Consider the following 18598-nt stretch of genomic DNA (forward strand, 5'->3'; position numbering starts at 1 on the left):
GACCTGAAGAAAGGAATGAGTCAAAATTACACATTCCTGCAAAGTGGTTTATTGAGAGCTGATTTCTCAGTCAAAGAACAAACCATAATGATGGGAATATTGATGATTTCAACATTAAAAAGTTTAAATAAGGTCAATCTTTACATACTAATTAGGAGCCACCTACAAGACGTATCGGGCAAAAAGAACAAGATGCAGAACAGTGTGTGGCTGGTTTGCTACCGTTTGTTTTAGAAGGCGGGAAAGAATATGTATGTGCTACAGACACGTTTATATTCTATGTGTACTTTTATGTACATGTGCTTATACCACATGTATGTGCATATCTAACTTTGCACAACCCCTGGAAAGGCAAGTTGACTCTGGTGTCATTGGTGGCTGAGGAGGGAGGTGGTGGCTGTGGGACAGGATGGGAGGGACACATCCCTACATAATACTTCATACCTTTCAGCTGTGAACCATGTGCAATCATTACCTATTGAAAAATAAGTCAAAAACTAAAAATCAAATACACAAAAAAACTGCAGCAAGAAACCATTAAAAAACATACATTCAGTTGATCACAGCCCACAGTATACTGGGAGCTGTCCATTTAGTACTGATGGCTTATACTGTCATATGATTTTTTAAAAAAAATCTCCTGAGTTCCTCTCAACCTCAATTTCTAATCTCAAATACACATTTTAAAAAGACATGATTAAAGAATAGCCAGAACTGCACATATTTTTTTTTTTTTTTTTTTTGAGACAGAGTTTTGCTCTTGTTGCCCAGGCTGGAGTGCAATGGCACAATCTTGGCTCACCGCAACCTCCACCTCCTGGGTTCAAGTGATTCTCCTGCCTCAGCCTCCCGAGTAACTGGCATTACAGGCATGCGCCACCATGCCTGACGAATTTCGTATTTTTAGTAGAGACGGGGTTTCTCTATGTTGGTCAGGCTACTCTTGAACTCCTGACCTCAGGTGATCTGCCAGCCTCAGCCTCCCAAAGCACTGGGATTACAGGCATGAACCACCGTGCCAGCCACCGCACATATTCTTAAATGAAGTCCCGGGGAGGCCTCAGGTCTAACAGTCATCCAGTCTGAGGCTCCTAGTTTGGGCGAGTTGGTCCTCGAGTCCTTGGCCAAACTTGGCAGCAAAGAGTGAGGTGATGAGGTCATCTCCAGTGTTCAGAGCCAGGTCGTACGCTGTCTGGCCCCCTGCATTCTTCTTTCGGATGCTTGCATTGCATCTGCAAAGGAAATGGAGAAATGGAGGTGCACTGAAGGACTTGAGCATGTGCCCCTAAGAGCTTGACTCTTCCCTGCCACGGAGGCCAGTCTGGGCCCCTCCTGCTCCCACCTCCCCAAACCTGTCCTTGAGAGGTCACAGTGACTTCAGTTCTCAGAGGTGGCTCTACCCTGAAACCTTTAAAGAGGCCTGTGATTTCAAAATGTCCAATTGCTAACCCTGGCCATTGGTTCCCATTGCATTAAAGTCCTACAACCAAGTATGTTTAATGGGGGCAACATTTTCATTGTGCTTTGAAAAGCCTTTAGTGCCCAGGGAACCGTGGTGGGATGGTGGTCCCCACGGACAGGGACAGCAGTTCAGGAACCAAGGCCTCTCTTAAAATCATCACAGGCCATTAGGGAGATCCCTGTGGCCCTCAAAAGTATCCACCAGAGGCCAGGGGACATACCCCAGTAAAGTGGCGACGCTCTCTCTTCCTGCAAGGCCAAGCAGAGTAGCTTCGTGAAGAGCTGTATTTCTGAGCCTAATTAGGGGGAAAAAAAAATCCTGGATAAATCCTTCGTTAGCATCATCAGGAAACTGGAGAGGATGCATGGGACCCAAGGTCCTGGTTTTTTTCATCGACCTACTTAACTAACCTGGGAAACCTTTTGAGTCTCCTCTCTCTGCCCTTCTCTTGGAGGAATACTGTGATGGAGGGTAAGCTTTGATACTAGACAGTGAAAAGGTTATAAACACATTCATTTTTTAATGCGAGAAACCCACAAGGATATGGTTGGTAGTTGATATAATAAATGCTAATAAATACCATTGTTCTAAACTGCCTGCAAGAGTTTATGCAACGTATTGGACATAGTCTTAACTTTGGCTTGGACCCCTCGGGCATGATAGTAGCTTCTCAGGGCTGAGGCTCCTATTTTTGTGTAGGGAAAATGACCTTGGCTCCAGTGAGTTGGGCTTACGTGACACGAAAATAAACACCAATCTTAGAAGCCAGGGGGCAGGCCTGAGAGGTCAGACACAGCATATTTTGCTGCAATGCCAGGGTTTCTCTTCATATTTCCTGGTCAGGTTTGACCTAGTGAGGGAGGAGTGGGCAACTGAAATGGAGGTCAGGGTGGTACCAGGACTCCTGAAAGGCTCCTATGTAGAGGTAGCAGGAGTGAAGGAGGGCAAGAGTCATGAGTGAAAGTAGAAATGAGATCGTCATTGAATGTCTGAACTCTCTCTGCCCCTGCTCCTTCCTTTGATGCCAACACCCTCATCCCCTACACCTGCAGATGTGCCTGCAGCCATGCATTTATCCCTATGAAGAAAAAGGATAGTGGCTTCTTCTCTGAGGAAGATAAAGAGAGCCTCTGGTGAGAATCAGAGGGAAGCCTTTCACTTTCTGGCACCCAGGGGTCCCAGCCTGGGAGTAGCTCCACCTACCCAGAAAGCTTCTTGGTTGACAAAGCCCTTCTCTTATATACAAAGTTACCAGTCGTCTAGCCCAAACTCCATTCTCAAATGTGAATGGACAACCAAGGCTCATAGACATCTGAGAAAATCCTGCAGAATCAAAGAGAAAACCAAGATACACAAACACGAGGAATTTAAAACAAGACAAAAATCTAACTGGTATCTGCAGAATGATTCAAGACAATGTTGCACAAAAATATGAAACTATGAGAAAGAAACAATCAGAACAAAAGTAGCTCCTAGAAAGAATAAATACGATTATTGAAATAACAATTATTCAATAGGAAGAATGGACAACAAAGTTAGGAAAATCTCTCGAAAGATGGAAGAGAAAAAGATAGATGAAACTACGGAAAAACACAAAAGACAGACAGACATAGGGAATCAATTCAAGTAGTCCACCATCCAACTAACAGTTCTAGAAAGAGAATAGAAAAATGGAGGGGAGAAAATGCCCAAGAGATAATAGAACAAACTTTTCCTAACCTAAAGAAAGATAAGACTTTTTAAATTGAAAAGGCCAACTGGGTGAATCAAAAACAGCACATCTAAAAATACCCTTGTGAAATTTCAGAACATCAAGGATAAATGCTTTCAGAAAGAACAAACAGGTCACAAATGAAGAATTTGCCATTGAATGTTCATGGGCTATGCTGTGTGCTAGTGTGTTAGTCCATTTTCACACTGCTGATAAAGACATACCCAAGACTGGGCAGTTCACAAAAGAAAGAGGTTTAACTGGAATTAGTCTGGAAAAGACTCCATTTCCTCCTTATCTTTCATTCTTTCTTCCTCACTGGTGGCACAGAGCTTAACTGTCTGTCACTTCACCCCTACGGTTCCTTGGGCCTTTATAAGGCATTTACCATTTGAACTGGGATATATTCATAGGGTTGCCACATCTCCTATGTAGACTTATGATCTTCTTTCTTCACAATTCTCTCCAAATTGAGAGCAGAGGGTTCATTCTATGTATTGCATGGGGGGTTTGCTGGTGGTTAGATTTTCTGTGCTGGCTATTTCCTGTGGATCCACAGTTCAGTGTTGGAAAATGCTGAATGGTGACTCTGCCATGGAATTTGTACTTTAAAGAAACTTTACTATTAATATACAAACAATTCAAACTATTTACTCAAATCTAAGTATCATAGTAGATTAATGTACATTCTCTCCTTAAATTACCTAATGGAATAAGTGTCCACAGCCGAACCTCTAAGAAGTAGACTGATGCTTGCATCTTCCTCACCTGGCTACTGGGGCAGAGCCAGGGGATGGCACATTTGAATCACCAGTGCAGTGAGGAAGGGCAGCTCTTGTCCAAAAGCAAACAGCATTTCTCTGGGCCTCTCACCTAGTGAGATCTTGAATCTGTGTTTCTGAAATGTGCTAGTAAGAGGAATGAGCTTTGGTGGAGGATGTGAATTTCTCCTAGCCATTCCCTTGTGTTGAATATGATTTCATTCTGGTAGGAATGATACAAACATGGAACTAGGAAATGAGGAAAGAGCTTTCTGCCACCTGCCAAGCTACTTAATGGAAGTTATCTGGTGTAGAGACCACTTAGGCTCCACTAGCCAAACATGCTCGGATGGGAGAGAGCATTTTAATTGTTTGCTAAGGAACAACTCTCTGAGCCTCTTTTACGGTAAAACCAGATCTCTGGATGATTTATGCCTAAAAGCAATAGGATGAATGGAATTTCGAGGTCATGTTCCTGGGTCTACAGAGGTCCAGCTCCAGGCCCAAACTCTTGGAACTAACAGATACAAACCAGACTTGGCAGAATGTGGCTGTCAGTGGGAAATGCTACTTTCCTCTACCAGCATGCACTGGAAAGGAAGAAGAGATCCCTGTGCTGTATTTAAGAGAGGGCCAACCCTCTAGCTTTCCTCCCCACAACCATGTGAGCTACATACTGGCCACAGTCACCATGATCCTGCAGGGGGGTGACAAAGGCTACTACGCACCATTCAGATAGACAGGTGTAACCGCAGCGTCAGACTTTACAGACATGCGATGAGAACACATGTGGATAAACGCCAATTTGTAGAATGGTGATGAAGCAAACGTGGAAGCTGAGGCACAGCAAAATAAAAAGGCAAGCTGTTCAATGCCCAGGGCACTTTCCTTCTCTTAGCTGGACTCTTCATAAAGCCAGGACTCATGCAGCTTACACTTCAATTCAAACTGTGCTCAAGTAATTTCTGTATCAACCACAAACATACTTAAATGCTATTAAAAAAGCTTTTCTGAATATAAAAATATAAAATATGCCTTAACACAAAATAAGGCAGCACCATTTTATTAATAATGACAATAATACAACAGTGTAGGATAAATAAAGAAGTTGACACAGTAAACCCTAAGCAAACTTGAGAAAATAAATTCCAACCATCAAAGCTTTATACCAACACACCAAATATTCTGCTGTAAAATAAAACTAAAAAAAAGGGGTAGAAACTATTAAAATGCAGACATTAGTAAAATGCATATAGAAAAATTAACAGCATTATATTTTGAACACTAACATTAGAGACAATTCTGAAACAGAATAACAAGCAAAGCTACTGAAATTTTGGCCTCTGTGGTGGCACGAAGTACACAGCAGAATGTTCCACTGACACGGACCTTGACCTTGCCTTAGTAAGACCTCAGGAGGCAGGAGTGCTAGATGCCTGTGATGTCCCTAGAAGACTTACGTCAACAACGTGGTCGGCAAGATATGAGCAGTTAACATGAATGACTCATGCTCGAGGAAATTTTCACCTCACATTTTCAAAGTAATTTTCAAGAGAACAACAGAAGCATATGGCTGGAAGAGAAGGTTATGGGACAGGAGTGGACCAAGACTAGGACAGTAAGTAACAGGACTTGGTACCTTTCTGTCTTGTATCACGGGTGGGAAAGCAAGGCAGCAGGAGACCACGTGGTGGCCTCAGATGTGCCAGTCTCCTCCGCAGTGCGTGAGATCTGGAGACAACCGTATGACATTTTCTTTCCGCATTAACTTCATGGGGAATACACTGAGGTGTGTCTTCCCTTGGTGTTATCATGATTCATGATGAAAACACTGATTAACACCCCAAGGGCTAAGGATTTACTGGCACCATACAGTATAAGCTTATGAATTAACAAAATGTATCATCATTTATGAAAGCCACTAAATTAGACAACCCAATAGTCCATTTTTAAAATTTCGCTTTACCCAGCTATGGAAAACAGAAGGCGTTAAGCCTCTTATTAAAGCTGAAATAGGTTAAAATGGTTCAAGTGGCTGAAACTGAACAGGGCGTGTGTGTAGACTGCTTCTGCCGCAGTGGAGCTCCAAGCAGTTAGCCTGCTGCTACCTTAGCTCTCCTGTCAGTGTGTTTCACTTACGGCCCCCACTGTTGGTCGATGTCTGCTCCTCTCTGCACGAGAACCGGAATCGCTTCATGGTGCTTATTCATAACAGCCACAGTTATGACGGGTCGATTGTCTTCATCACAGCAGTTGGGGTCTGCTCCCTGCAGCAAATGGAAAAGGAAAACTCACCAAAAAAACCCTGCACTCAACAGCATCCAGTCACCACCGTATGAGGTATAACAGATGTGCTTTACAGAGCTGATGGAACAAAAGTGCTTTCAGATCAAAGGAGAGGAGAATCAGGAACCTCAAGACCAGATCTACAATTAACAGAGCTACAAAGTGACCCAGGTGACAAAACTTCTGTTCCCAGCACGGGCGGGGAGGGGAGGGCAGCACCCTGACAACTTGCTTCTTCAGGAAACCCAGGATAAAGGTAATATGGGGTCACGGGCCAGAGATTCTATCCAGCTTCATGCATGTTCCTTGGTCTCATCTGTGCTTCTCTGCCTATTTTCTCTGATATAAAAACTAGCAACAGGGAACAATTAATATCAAGCTTTTGACTAGCCATTCACTGCACCCTGAGTTTTTAATCAAAGGGCAGTGTAATTTTCACAGTATTGAACAAAACTTCCATCTGAAGGAGACAGAGGTGGAATGCCAGGCTGACCTCTTCAGAGAGACCTGCTCCTTTGGCGACACTTGCCTCATCCAGCAGCTGTTCAATCACAGAGACTCTTCCTTCCCCCGTGGGTCCGACTTCCTTCAGCAGGAGTCTGTTTTCAGGCTGTAGGATTACAGAATGTGGTCATTTCCCCCGCCTCAAAATATTCGCTCAAGGCAAACACTTTCTTTCCAACGTTGAATTCTAAGTCACAAGGGCAGGTGACTATGAGTGTGTGCATGAGAGTGTGTGTGTGGTCTTCAATAGCCCACAGCACAAATATCCACATCTAATGTCAATCTTGCTGCTCCAAAACCTTGCTTCAGGCAGGGTTACCACATGGACACTGTTTTATATTAAGGACAAGGATGCCATGAGAAACCTCACAAAACCCAGAAACTCGACACTAATTTGATTATGACTAGCTCTAGGAAAAGCAATCAGGTGAGTCCTAAAATTTATTTTGCATACTTTATAAAGTGTTCAAGGTCAGTTGAAGTATGACAGTTCAGAAAAGGTACTCCCCTGAGGAATGAATGAGCCAATACATTGACTTCTTTAGAAAAAAAGGCCGGGCATAGTAGCTCACGCCTGTAATCCCAGCACTTTGGGAGGCCAAGGCAGGCAGATCATTTGAGGTCAGGAGTTCGAGACCAGCTTGGCCAACATGGCGAAACCCTGTCTCTACTAAAAATATAAAAATTAGCCAGGCGTGTTAGCATGCCTATAATCCCAGCTACTTGGGAGGCCGAAGCAGGAGAATCGCTTGAATCCAGGAGGCAGAGGTTGGAGTGAGCCGAGAACACACAACTGCACTTCAGCCTGGGCAACACAGTGGGACTCTGATTCAAAAAAAAAAAAAAAAAAAAAAAACACAGAAGAAAAGCTCTCAGAAATCTCAATATCTTTTATTTTCTTCTTTTTTTTTTTTTCTGAGATGGAGTTTCGCTCTGTCGCCCAGGTTGGAGTGCCAGTGGCATGATCTTGGCTCACTGCAACCTCCGCCTCTCGGGTTTAAGTGATTCTCCTGCCTCAGCCTCCCGAGTAGCTGGGACTACAGGCACGTGCCACCACTCCTGGCTAATTTTTTGTATTTTTAATAGAGATGGGGTTTCACTGTGTTAGCCAGGATGGTCTCTATCTCCTGACCTCATGATCCGCCCTCCTCAGCCTCTTAAAGTGCTGGGATTACAGGCATGAGCCCCTGGGCCTGGCTGAAGAACTTATCTTTCTATGTTTTTAAATGTCATATATTCATCTTTATATATAAAGAATTTCAAATGCTGGAAGACTGAAGGAAGCTGTTTAGAAAGCAAGAGACATTGCTTTTAGTATGTTGCCTCTGGATCCCGGACATGGCTGTGGGGTGGTCACAGGACCACCATTTCCATTTGTAAAGTGGAAATAAAACCTTCCCTATCCTTGCTCCTGTGAAGCCATGGCCATGAGGACACTGGTCAAGGCCTCTGAGCCTTTGAAGATGATGCCTGGTCCAGGCAGTGCCGCCTCCTTTCTCGCTGTCCCCATCTTACCAATGAATAGGTTAGAACCAAGTGCTCTAATCAGTAAACCCCCAGCAGGGATCTTGGGGAGCACTTGTTTACACCCATTTCCATTCCTCATGGAAAAGTGTACTAGAATGCACTGGACTATCAGCTTGAGGAGGTGTGAGGGTTTACATCTTTTGTTCAGGTTATATTTTCAACACGTACAGCAGTGCCTGGTACATGTGTGCTCAAAAATCATCACTGAATTAGTGAACAAAAGTTATAGCTTCTGATACATATCCCCTAAATGCAAATGAGAAAAAAAAAAAGGCATACACAGTGGGAGATTCAGGTTATACACAGAGTAAGTAGGTAGAGTCTCCCAAATTGTAAGCTGTTCAGTTTATGGAACTCTATGCTTCTTTTATACTCATTAACAATATTTCAAACTGGGAGAAGGTGGTGAGTACAAGAAGTCCTAAACAATAAAAGGTAAAACAATTCTAACGTATTCTTTCCAAATTTACTGGTGTTTGTTACATACAAAGCATGTGGTGTAAAAAAAAAAAAAGATAAAGAACAGAGTCCCCACCCCCAGAGGAATCAGCATGCAAGCTGGGCAGCTGGTGCCTGCACTGACAAGGCCCCGTTGAGGACCTGGCCTTGGAACCACACATGGAGGGAAGCACCCGGCATCATGCAAGTGTCCAGCTCAGGCCTGGGCCCGGGCCTTGGGGCCTGCTGCTAATCACATCTGTTCTTTGCATTGCAGTCAAAGAGGACCAATTAAAAGGCAAGGTTGGGGATGGAGCAGGTGGCATCCACTGCTTTTTTCTCCAAAGCCCCTTTTAGAATTATTCTTGGCATATATTTTTAAAACACAAAACTCTAAAAGATATGGGAAACTCTGAAAGGGTACTGACCATCGGTGAATTGGTAATTTTGAGAAATTCCAAGAAGACTGAAAGTAGATGAAATCTGACTGACAGGGAAACCAAACCAAAACAAACAAACAAAAATCCAGCTGAAGAGACCAGAGGTAGGAGTGTTTTCTCTCCAGGGGAGCCCTGCAAAAGCTTAAATTAATCAATATGGAGGTTAGGTGTTGGGTGCAGCCTGAATGCATGAGTAGATTACTAAGGGCTCTATGGTGAAGAGCTGAGATCTCTGGTGCCTTACCCCTTCTCCCCCATGTAAGAAGGGCAGGAGGCTTGTGATCTTTGCCCTGATAACTATTTTGCAGAAAGTATAAGATTTGCCCAACAAAGGATTCTATTTGGTGCAATGGGGCCCAAGAAGGGAGAAGGGCAGAGCCTAGACCTCCATGACGGACATCGGGGAGGGTGTAGAGGGAAAGGAAAAAAGCTTCATCACAAACTGAAACCTGTGAGAATGCTTCACACCACCAACACCCTCACCACCAGAGGAATGCTTCACACCGCCAACACCCTCACCACCAGAGGAATGCTTCACACCACCAACACCCTCACCACCAGAGGAATGCTTCACACCGCCAACACCCTCACCACCAGAGGAATGCTTCACACCGCCAACACCCTCACCACCAGAGGAATGCTTCACACCACCAACACCCTCACCACCAGAGGAATGCTTCACACCGCCAACACCCTCACCACCAGAGGAATGCTTCACACCGCCAACACCCTCACCACCAGAGGAATGCTTCACACCGCCAACACCCTCACCACCAGAGGAATGCTTCACACCGCCAACACCCTCACCACCAGAGGAATGCTTCACACCGCCAACACCCTCACCACCAGAGGAATGCTTCACACCGCCAACACCCTCACCACCAGAGGAATGCTTCACACCGCCAACACCCTCACCACCAGAGGAATGCTTCACACCACCAACACCCTCACCACCAGAGGAAGACCTTTTCCACCAGCAACATAGAGGATCTGAAGGCTTTCTCCTGCTCCCTGCCCACACACCCTCCAGGGACGTCTGTCCACAACATGCCCATCCACTCACACAGGGACTTCAGGGCCCATCCTCATGCTGGGCACCATGCCAGCATCTGCACTACCTAACTAGTCTTCATTTGTCAAATGACCAGATAACCAAGGATCTGTATTTGAGGCAAACCAAAGACAAGAAAGAGAAAGATAGGCAGACAGAACTGACCCCAGAGGAAACACAGAGATGATTCAGGGAACTGATGGGAACTTTGAAATAACTCTAATTCATAATCTTGAGCTTTTTTAAAGAAGTCTACCTCTACAAAATAGAAGCCCTTATTAAAAAAAAAAGGAACAGAAAATGAGAAATTATTCTTCCATTTTAAAAAAGTCAAATAAAACCTGAAAATCACAGACTGAAGACAATATCCATAAGGACCAAAAGACACTTACTAAAAGCTGCTCCTCCTTTTCTTGATAAGTTTTGGTCTTGAAATTCCTTATCCTTTTGATTTTTTCAATAGTATCTGAGGTGCTCTGGCTGTAGTCACTCACTGAAATGACACAGTTGGGGAAAAAAATGATGCCCCTCCCCCGACTCCCCACACAAAGAGTTATTTCTTACTCCCATGTCCCTCAAAAGTCAGAGGACAAAATGGCTTTCATAGAAATTTCTATTTGATGAAACCTGGCTGGAGAGACTCCTGGAGCCACTCCCCTGTCCAGGAACCAGAGGAAGGGTGGGAAGCAGAGGAAAAGAAGGGACTTCAGTTTTTAGGTCCAAACGTGCACCCCACAAATGAATTTCCCCAAGCCCTGTAAAGGAATTCAAAGGTCTCACCTCTGACTTCGGAGAAGCCAGAGAAATAAAATGACTGGAACATAGTTGCAAGATCTGTGACTGGGCTGTCAAACTCTTAGCAATTCTCTGCTATCCCCGCCAGGTCCATGTGTTCCTGGTTAGTTGTTTTAAAATTGCCAGAAGGGAATAACTCACCCCAGCTGGACCTGCTGCCGCACAGCCCCCCATCACCCTCGGCAGCACTGCTCAGAAGGTGGTCGCTGAAATTCACCGCCTTGTTCAGGTAGAGGTTCTGGCCAATGAAAACATTCAAACACCAGGAATGATGAGGCTGCTTTGTCCCACTAGAAAGAAGGATCTCTCTGCGAACCTGCTCCTCCTCATTAAGGACAGCTCTACCTACCCAGACAGTCCAGCCTGAGACCTGGGTGTCCTTCCTGACTCCTCCTTACCCCCCAGGATGCTTTGTCCATTCTGCTGCTTACCCAGCGGCTCAGTCTGGCCCCTCCTCCTCTCCCTCACTGCAGCCCTGGCCCCCTCAGCTCACACTGGGACCATCACAATAGCCTCTCCACAGGGGCCTGCCAGCCTCCCTGCAAGTGGCTGTCCCAGTCACCTTTTATACCCTTTATAAGTGATTGTGTCAATTCTCTGCTTAAAGTCCTTCAGTGTCTTGGAATTAGGGTGTCGTGATGAAGGTCCCAGGCTGCCAAGTGTGAATCCTGGGTCTGCCACTTACTAACTTAGTGCCCTTGGAAGAAGCAGGTTGCTTATCTTCTCTGAGTCTCAGTTTCCTCACCTGGAAAGTGGAAATACTATGAGCTACCTCAATGGCATGCTGGAAAAGCAAAATGCGGTAAAAGGGGCATCTATATAATGAGTCCAGACACAGAAGTCTGTGTGCACCCGGACTAATCCCCCTGCACCCTCAAGTGGCTGCCTGCTCTTGTCCCAGGCAATAGCCTGCTACTTCCTGAAAACTAGAACACACAGGCCAAGAAAAGATTTATTAAACCTAAGCGCCAGGTGTGGTGGCTCATGCCTATAATCCCTGCACTTTGGGAGGCTGAGACAGGTGGATCACTTGAGGCCAGGAGTTCGAGACCAGCATGGCCAACATGGTGAAACGCCATCTCTACTAAAAATACAAAACTTAGCTGGGTGTGGTGGCGTGAACCTGTAATCCCAGCTACACAGGCAGCTGAGGAACAAGAATTGCTTGAACCCAGCAGGTGGAGGTTGCAGTGAGCCAAGATTGTGCACTGCACTCCAGCCTGGCTGACAGAGCAAGAATTTGTAAAAAAAAAGAAAAGAAAAAAGAAAAAGAAAAAGAAAAAAAAAATCACCTGGGAACAGTTATTCCAATTCTGGCGGCCCACCCCGTTCTCACTAGCTGGCCAGGTTACTCAGCCCAGCTGTTGTGTAGCTGCTAAGAGTTCACTGCTGGACCTTCTTCTCCAGCAAAGTGCCCTCAGGAGGTGGATGCTGCCTTGCCCTAGAGGTTATGCTCCCTCTCCTCCCTGACTCAACTGGGGGCAACTTTGTGGCGTAATTCATCCTCCAGAGGTTCCCTTGGATCAGGCTAAAGCTCAGCTTTGCTTTTATCTACCTGCTCATTCAGCCCCTTCCCCTGCCTTGACCTGCTTTTCTCACTTCCCTTCCCCTGAAGTTCCTCTCTGACCCAAGCTCTGCTCTAGCCACACAATTAAAAACAGCAGTTAGTGCTTTATTTGGTTTCAAAGCACATTCATGTGCATTAGCCCATTAGATACTCGCAGCCTCCCTGTGAGTTAGACAGGGCCCATGTTTCTATCCCAATTTCAGCAACACCATCAGCACCTTGCCAGGGCCTAATAAATGTTAATTTCCCTCCTTTTCCTTGGTTTCTTAATGGATTGATTAATTATTCTGACTTCTTGTCCAATGAAACTAAAGCTGCTAATGTCAATCAATTAATGTTCGAAACACACAGGCTCTGTGGCAATGCCTCAGTCACCATATAAAAGAGAAGATCAAGGACACATGGCCACAAAGTTTGGTTTATTTTATAGAAGAAAATATGTCAAAGTGCATATCAGCAAATATTTTTGTTAGTCTTTCCCCAAATCAATTGTATCACAGACATGTCATCAGACTTCAGTGAGTCTGAATAAGCCTGAGAACTACAGAACAACTCCTGTTCTCACTATATCTTTATGTGTCTGTCTGAGGTTTATGTTGTTTATCCAATTCTATGAAATTGCTTGCCTCTAGTAGCATTTCATAATATTTGAAACTTTTCCTTTCTATGGATTACACAGAAGCATTTCTATAAATTGTAAGTCTCAATTTACTACATCAGTCAATTCTCAAATGAGTAACTTCTGGAGGCTTACTCACCTTGTTTGAGACTTGACTATAATTCAGTCTGATGCTAACTTCACAACCATCTTCGTGGACAGTAGCAGAGATAAGCTTTTAAAAGAGTTGTAGAGAGAATTCATAACTGTGGGTGTAGAACTCATTGCCTTAAGTAACAGCATAGAAATTCTGAGATGTTAAACTCTAAATGTAACCAAATATTTAAATAACACAGAAGAAAGTAAAAAGAAAAACAGAGCAACAAAAACTAGATGAGATAAGTAGAAAACAAAGAAGAAAATGGCGATCCAAATCCAACCATATCTAAATTCTACTAATTATAAATAAGCTAAATAATTAAAGAGAAGGGACTGCCAAACTGAATAAAAAGGCAAGATCCAAATCTATACATACACTCTTCAAGAGATGAACTTTAATCAAACCACATGACTAGATGTCATCACCTTGGAAAATGTATCCTGGTAGGGGGTGGGGACAGGGCTTGGCAATTAAGGGACAAGTATCACAGTTGAGCAGCTTTCTCTGTAAGTAGCAATAGGAATTTAGATTCAGCCAAGGGGCAAGAAATGTTTTCGTGAAGGGTCAGATAGTAAATATTTTAGGTCTTGTGGACCATATGTTCTGTATCGGGAATACTTTACTGTCATAGCACAAAGCAGCCACATAAGTAAAGGAATGGGTGCAGCTGTGATCCAATAAAATTTTATTTATAAAACTGGGCAGTGGGCCAGATTTGTCCCAACCGCCATAATTTGCAGATCTCTGGATTAGGCTGAAGAATTCATAAACTACCAAAATAGATTATCAAAGGAAATTGGGCAATACTTGAAAATGAGATCATCTCGATATTGGCCTATTTGGCAGCAGAAGAGTACACAGTCTATTTCATAAAGTTCCTTCTAGTCTTGCGACAAACAGAGGAAAGGTCTTCTCATAGAGCTGTCTTTTTCTAATGGCAATGTAATATCAAAGAAAGGACATGGGACTCTGGCAGGGTCTGACAGATCTGCTTCAAATCTTGAACCCCATGAGACCCAGCAGCGTAGTCCTGGGCAGGTCACCAAACCTCTCTGAGCTTCAATAATCCTGGGTGTCAAATAAGGCTTCTTCTGATTATCAACTGTGGTGTGAAAAACCACCCCAAACTTAGTGGCATTAAACCACCACCACTTTATTATGCTATGGATTCAGAGAGGGCACAGCAGACAAGCTTGTCTTTGCTCCACATGTCTGAGGCCTCAGCTAGAAGAGTCAAATGGCTAGAGGTGGTTGGATGTTTGGGGGCTGAAATCATCTAGAGTCTGGTCACTCATGTGGCTCACGAGCAGAGATGACTTGAGGACTGGGTTCAGCTGGCGCACCTACATGTGGCCACTCCATGTTGCTTGGGCTTCTCATAGCAGGGTGGCTGAGCTCCAAGAAGGAGTGTTGGAAGTGAGTGTGCCAAGCAAGAGAAAGCCACATGACCTTCTGTGGCCAAGCCCTGTAAGTCTCATGGCATCACTTCCACCATAGTCCGTTAGTTAAACAGTCACAGACTCGCCCAGATTCAAGGTGAGGGGACACAGATTCTACCATGTGAGGGGAAGACAGTCAAGAAATTTGTGGTTATTTTTTTAAAAAGTGATCACAAAGGTAATACTCCTGTCTTGCAGGTTTGCTGTGAAGACGAGAATGATGAATACAATGCTGATGCTGGGTGCACTGTAAAATGGCAGCTGTTATGTTACTATGGCTATATATTAACAGTGCATGATTTAAGTGCACAATCTGGCTGGATTTAATTGTTCTAGGATCTTTCATTCTGACTCTTAGAATTTCCAATGTGGCGTCTGAGCACGAGATGTTCAGAATCTTGTTGTCTTAGGTCTTAGGTCAGACGTCCCAGAAGCAGACTCTGAGACAATCTTCGTGTGCAAATGATTTATTAGAGCAGAGTTCACAAGGCAGAAGAGTAAGAACGTGTAGAAGCAGAACAGGAAAGGGAAAGGAGCCAGGCAAGATGCAGTTTTAGGAGAAGTCCATGGAGGGTTCCTTCAGCCTGATCCCATAGACACGTGTGGAGTAGAAATTTCATCTCACCCACCTTTCCCATCCTGGGTTCTGCAATCAAGGCCCGGAATTCAGGGTTGTTCTGAGCATAACACCTGAGGTGAGCAGAGATGTGATCCAGCTGTCTTCTCCAGTACCCTAAGAAAGAAGAGAAACCCAGCCATCTGGATGATTCTCCTGAGGCTAAGAAAGAAAAATACTAGCATGGAACATATGGTCTCAGAGAGGTTGATTTCCTTTGTTAAACTTTGTGATGGACTCTCCTTAGTAAACCTCAACTATGTCCTGGAACAAGTTCCATTTTCCCCCATAACTGTTTGTTACATATGATTAATCACAGACTATTACAGAATCTCAAAAGAGGCCGGGCGTGGTGGCTCACGCTTGTAATCCAACACTTTGGGAGGCTGAGGCAGGTGGATCACTTGAGGTCAAAAGTTCGAGACCAGCCTGGCCAACATGGTGAAACCCTGCTCCTACTAATAATACAAAAATTAGCTGAGCATGATGGCATGCGCACCTGTAGCCCCAGCTACTCAGGAGGCTGGGTCAGGAGAATCACTTGAATCCGGGAGGTGGACGTTGCAATGAGGTGAGATTGCACCACTGTACTCCAGCCTGGGCAACAGAGCAAGACTACATCTCAAAAAAAAAAAAAAAAAAAAAATCTCAAAAGAACATATTTTGATTGCCACACATGGGGTCTTTTCTTTTTCTATGATTCTATCCCACCTATAATAACTTACCTAATATTTTATTTTATTTATTTTGAGATGGGATCTCACTCTGTTGCCCAGGCTAGAGTACGGTGGTTAGATCATGGCTTACCACAGCTTTGACCTCCCTGGGCTCAGATGATCCTCCCACCTCAGCTGCCCAAGTAGCTGGGAATTCAAGCATGCGCCACAACACCTGGCTACTATTTGTATTTTTTATAGAGATGGAGTTTCACCACATTGCCCAGGCTGGTCACAAACTCCTAGGCTCAAGTGGTCTGCTTGCCTCAGCCTCCCAAAGTGCTAGGATTATAGGTGTGAGCCACAGCACCAAGCCCTTACACAATATTTTAAATGTACCATTTGGTGCTTGCCAAACGTGTACACCCCAATCAATATATAAAACATTTCCATCACTCTAAAAAGTTATCTTAGGCCCCTTTCCAGTTTGCATAGGGTTTAAGACACATTTGAATTAGTTGCCACCATTTAAAACTTGACAGATTTCATGTCAGTATGATGCCTGGTTTCTCATATGCAGGCGGAAGATGCAGGGGTGCTGGGCTCACCTTCCCACACAGGCTGACCACCTGAGGCCAAGGAACAGCTGGCTGCTTTGGACAGGGCACAGGCTCTCCAGCCGGCCACAGCCCCTGCTGTGCCCTGTGGCCACTCAACTCTGCAAACCCACATCAGATCCCATCTACCAAATAAAGACACTAAGCTGAAAGCAATCAGAGGGATTTTCCAAGGTCATGCAGCACGGTTCAGTGGAAAGAGCACATAATTTGGAGTTCAGACAAGCCTGCGTTTAAATCCTAAATCTACCATTTATTAGCTTAGTGATGTTGAGCCAGACACTTAAATCTCCCTAAGCCTTAACTTTTCTTACCTAATAAAATGGAACTAATACCCCCTACCTCGTGTGTTATTGTGACATTAAACAAGAGAACCTAAGTGTTCTTAGTTGTGTTCCCCTGAAAGCAGAACCTGAGATAAAGACTTAGGACAGGTGGTTTCTTTGGAAGGTGACAGTGGGACATGCAAGTGATGGAGTATAAAGAGCAAGACAGGGAAGGGAAGGAAGAATGAATGTGTTAAAAACTGGTTAATACCTTGGGCAACTGGGGCCCAATCTTGCTGGGGATATGAAGGACCATGGAGAACATGTCTCACAGTTGTCCACTGAAGGACAGAGAAGCTAGGGGATCTGCTCCCCGGTTCCTTTGCCCATGAGCGAGGGCAGCCCAAGTAATGTTAACTCCCAGTGCCTCAGGGTTGCACCTGTGTGCGGATAGGCAGCCTTCTCCTGTTCTGAAGCTGGAGGCAGCAAAGTCAAGAGACATACAACTATTTAAATAAAACAGCAAGAGAGAGAATGGGGCACAATTGATGAGGCATGCTAGCAACGATGGGTGAAACCATCCATCACAGCTGCACTGAGAACAGGCAGGCTGAGATCTGGCTTGGGGCATCTGGAGAGTCCACTATGAGTAATTGAGACAACACTAGAGATCATACTGAGCCTAGCACACTGTTTGACACAAAGTAGCCATTTATCCCACAAATATTTACTGGGCACCTACCATTGGTCATGTACTATTCTAGGGCTAGGATACAGAAATGAACAGAGTTCTTGCCCTCAAGGAGCTTACATTCTTAGTGGACACAGATAATATGAAAATAAATACGTATGTAGGAGTATGTTAAAAATGAGGTTCTGACTGAGAAGCTACAATACCATAGATCCATATTTCTTTTTTTTTTTTTAGATGGAGTCTTGCTCTTGTTGCCCAGGCTGGAGTGCAGTGGCATGATCTCGGCTCACTACAACCTCCACCTCCCGGGTTCAAGCCATTCTCCTGCCTCAGCCTCCTGAGTAGCTGGGATTACAGGCACCCACCACCACACCTGGCTAATTTTTGTACTTTTAGTAGAGATGGGGTTTTGCTATGTTGGCCAGGCTGGTCTCGAACTCCTGACCTCAGGTGATCTGCCTGCCTCAGCCTCCCAAAGTGTTCTGATTACAGGCACGAGCCACCGCACCTGGCCTAGATGTATATTTCTAAAATCAAATCTCAACTCTCAAAAAAGCACTGAGCAAGGACCTTGTGAGGAAGTCCTTTGGAAAGGGTCATTGTAAGACTGTGAGTCCCCATGGGGAGGTGAGATCTGTGCCCTTCCAGCTCAGGCTGAACGAGGGGATTTGAAGGGACTAGCTTCTGCCACAGGAAACTGAAAGCCTGTTTCTATTATCCACTGCTACCAAACAAAACACCCCAGAACTTAGTGGTTTAAAACATCAACCACTTTACTGCCCATACTTCTGTGGGTCAAGGATATGGTCAGTGCTCTGCAGGGACGGTTCATCTCTGCTCCACATGGTGTCAGTTGAGCCATCTCAAATAGGGCTATGGGATCCAAGATTATCTCATCCACAAGGCTAAGGCCTCAGTGAAGATGGCACAAACTACTGGGAGCTGTCTGGGATGGCTCAGCCTTCATCTGCACTCATTGAAATGTCTGGAGTCTTTGGGTTGGGTGCTGG

General features: G+C 44.6%; 1 protein-coding gene across 6 annotated transcripts in view; it reads right to left on the minus strand.

Moving 5' to 3' along the window:
• Positions 1 to 41: 41 nt before the first annotated feature.
• The window catches only part of DZANK1 (double zinc ribbon and ankyrin repeat domains 1), a 97403-nt gene continuing 78846 nt past the window's right edge, over positions 42 to 18598 (minus strand). For 5 of the 6 annotated variants that reach the window (XM_050745344.1, XM_050745346.1, XM_050745345.1 and 2 more), the window contains 8 exons: positions 15369 to 15472; positions 13301 to 13375; positions 11117 to 11213; positions 10573 to 10673; positions 6750 to 6830; positions 6074 to 6201; positions 1683 to 1757; positions 42 to 1232 (listed from right to left, as the gene is read on the minus strand). In XM_050745344.1, the coding sequence (XP_050601301.1) occupies positions 1067 to 1232; positions 1683 to 1757; positions 6074 to 6201; positions 6750 to 6830; positions 10573 to 10673; positions 11117 to 11213; positions 13301 to 13375; positions 15369 to 15472 (827 nt within the window). In that variant the 3' untranslated portion in view covers positions 42 to 1066. The remainder of the gene's footprint in view (positions 1233 to 1682; positions 1758 to 6073; positions 6202 to 6749; positions 6831 to 10572; positions 10674 to 11116; positions 11214 to 13300; positions 13376 to 15368; positions 15473 to 18598) is intronic. The other variant, XM_050745350.1, reaches the window with a different exon arrangement.

The sequence above is a fragment of the Macaca thibetana genome, chromosome 10 (assembly GCF_024542745.1).
Source record: "Macaca thibetana thibetana isolate TM-01 chromosome 10, ASM2454274v1, whole genome shotgun sequence".
Taxonomy (NCBI): Eukaryota; Metazoa; Chordata; class Mammalia; order Primates; family Cercopithecidae; genus Macaca; species Macaca thibetana.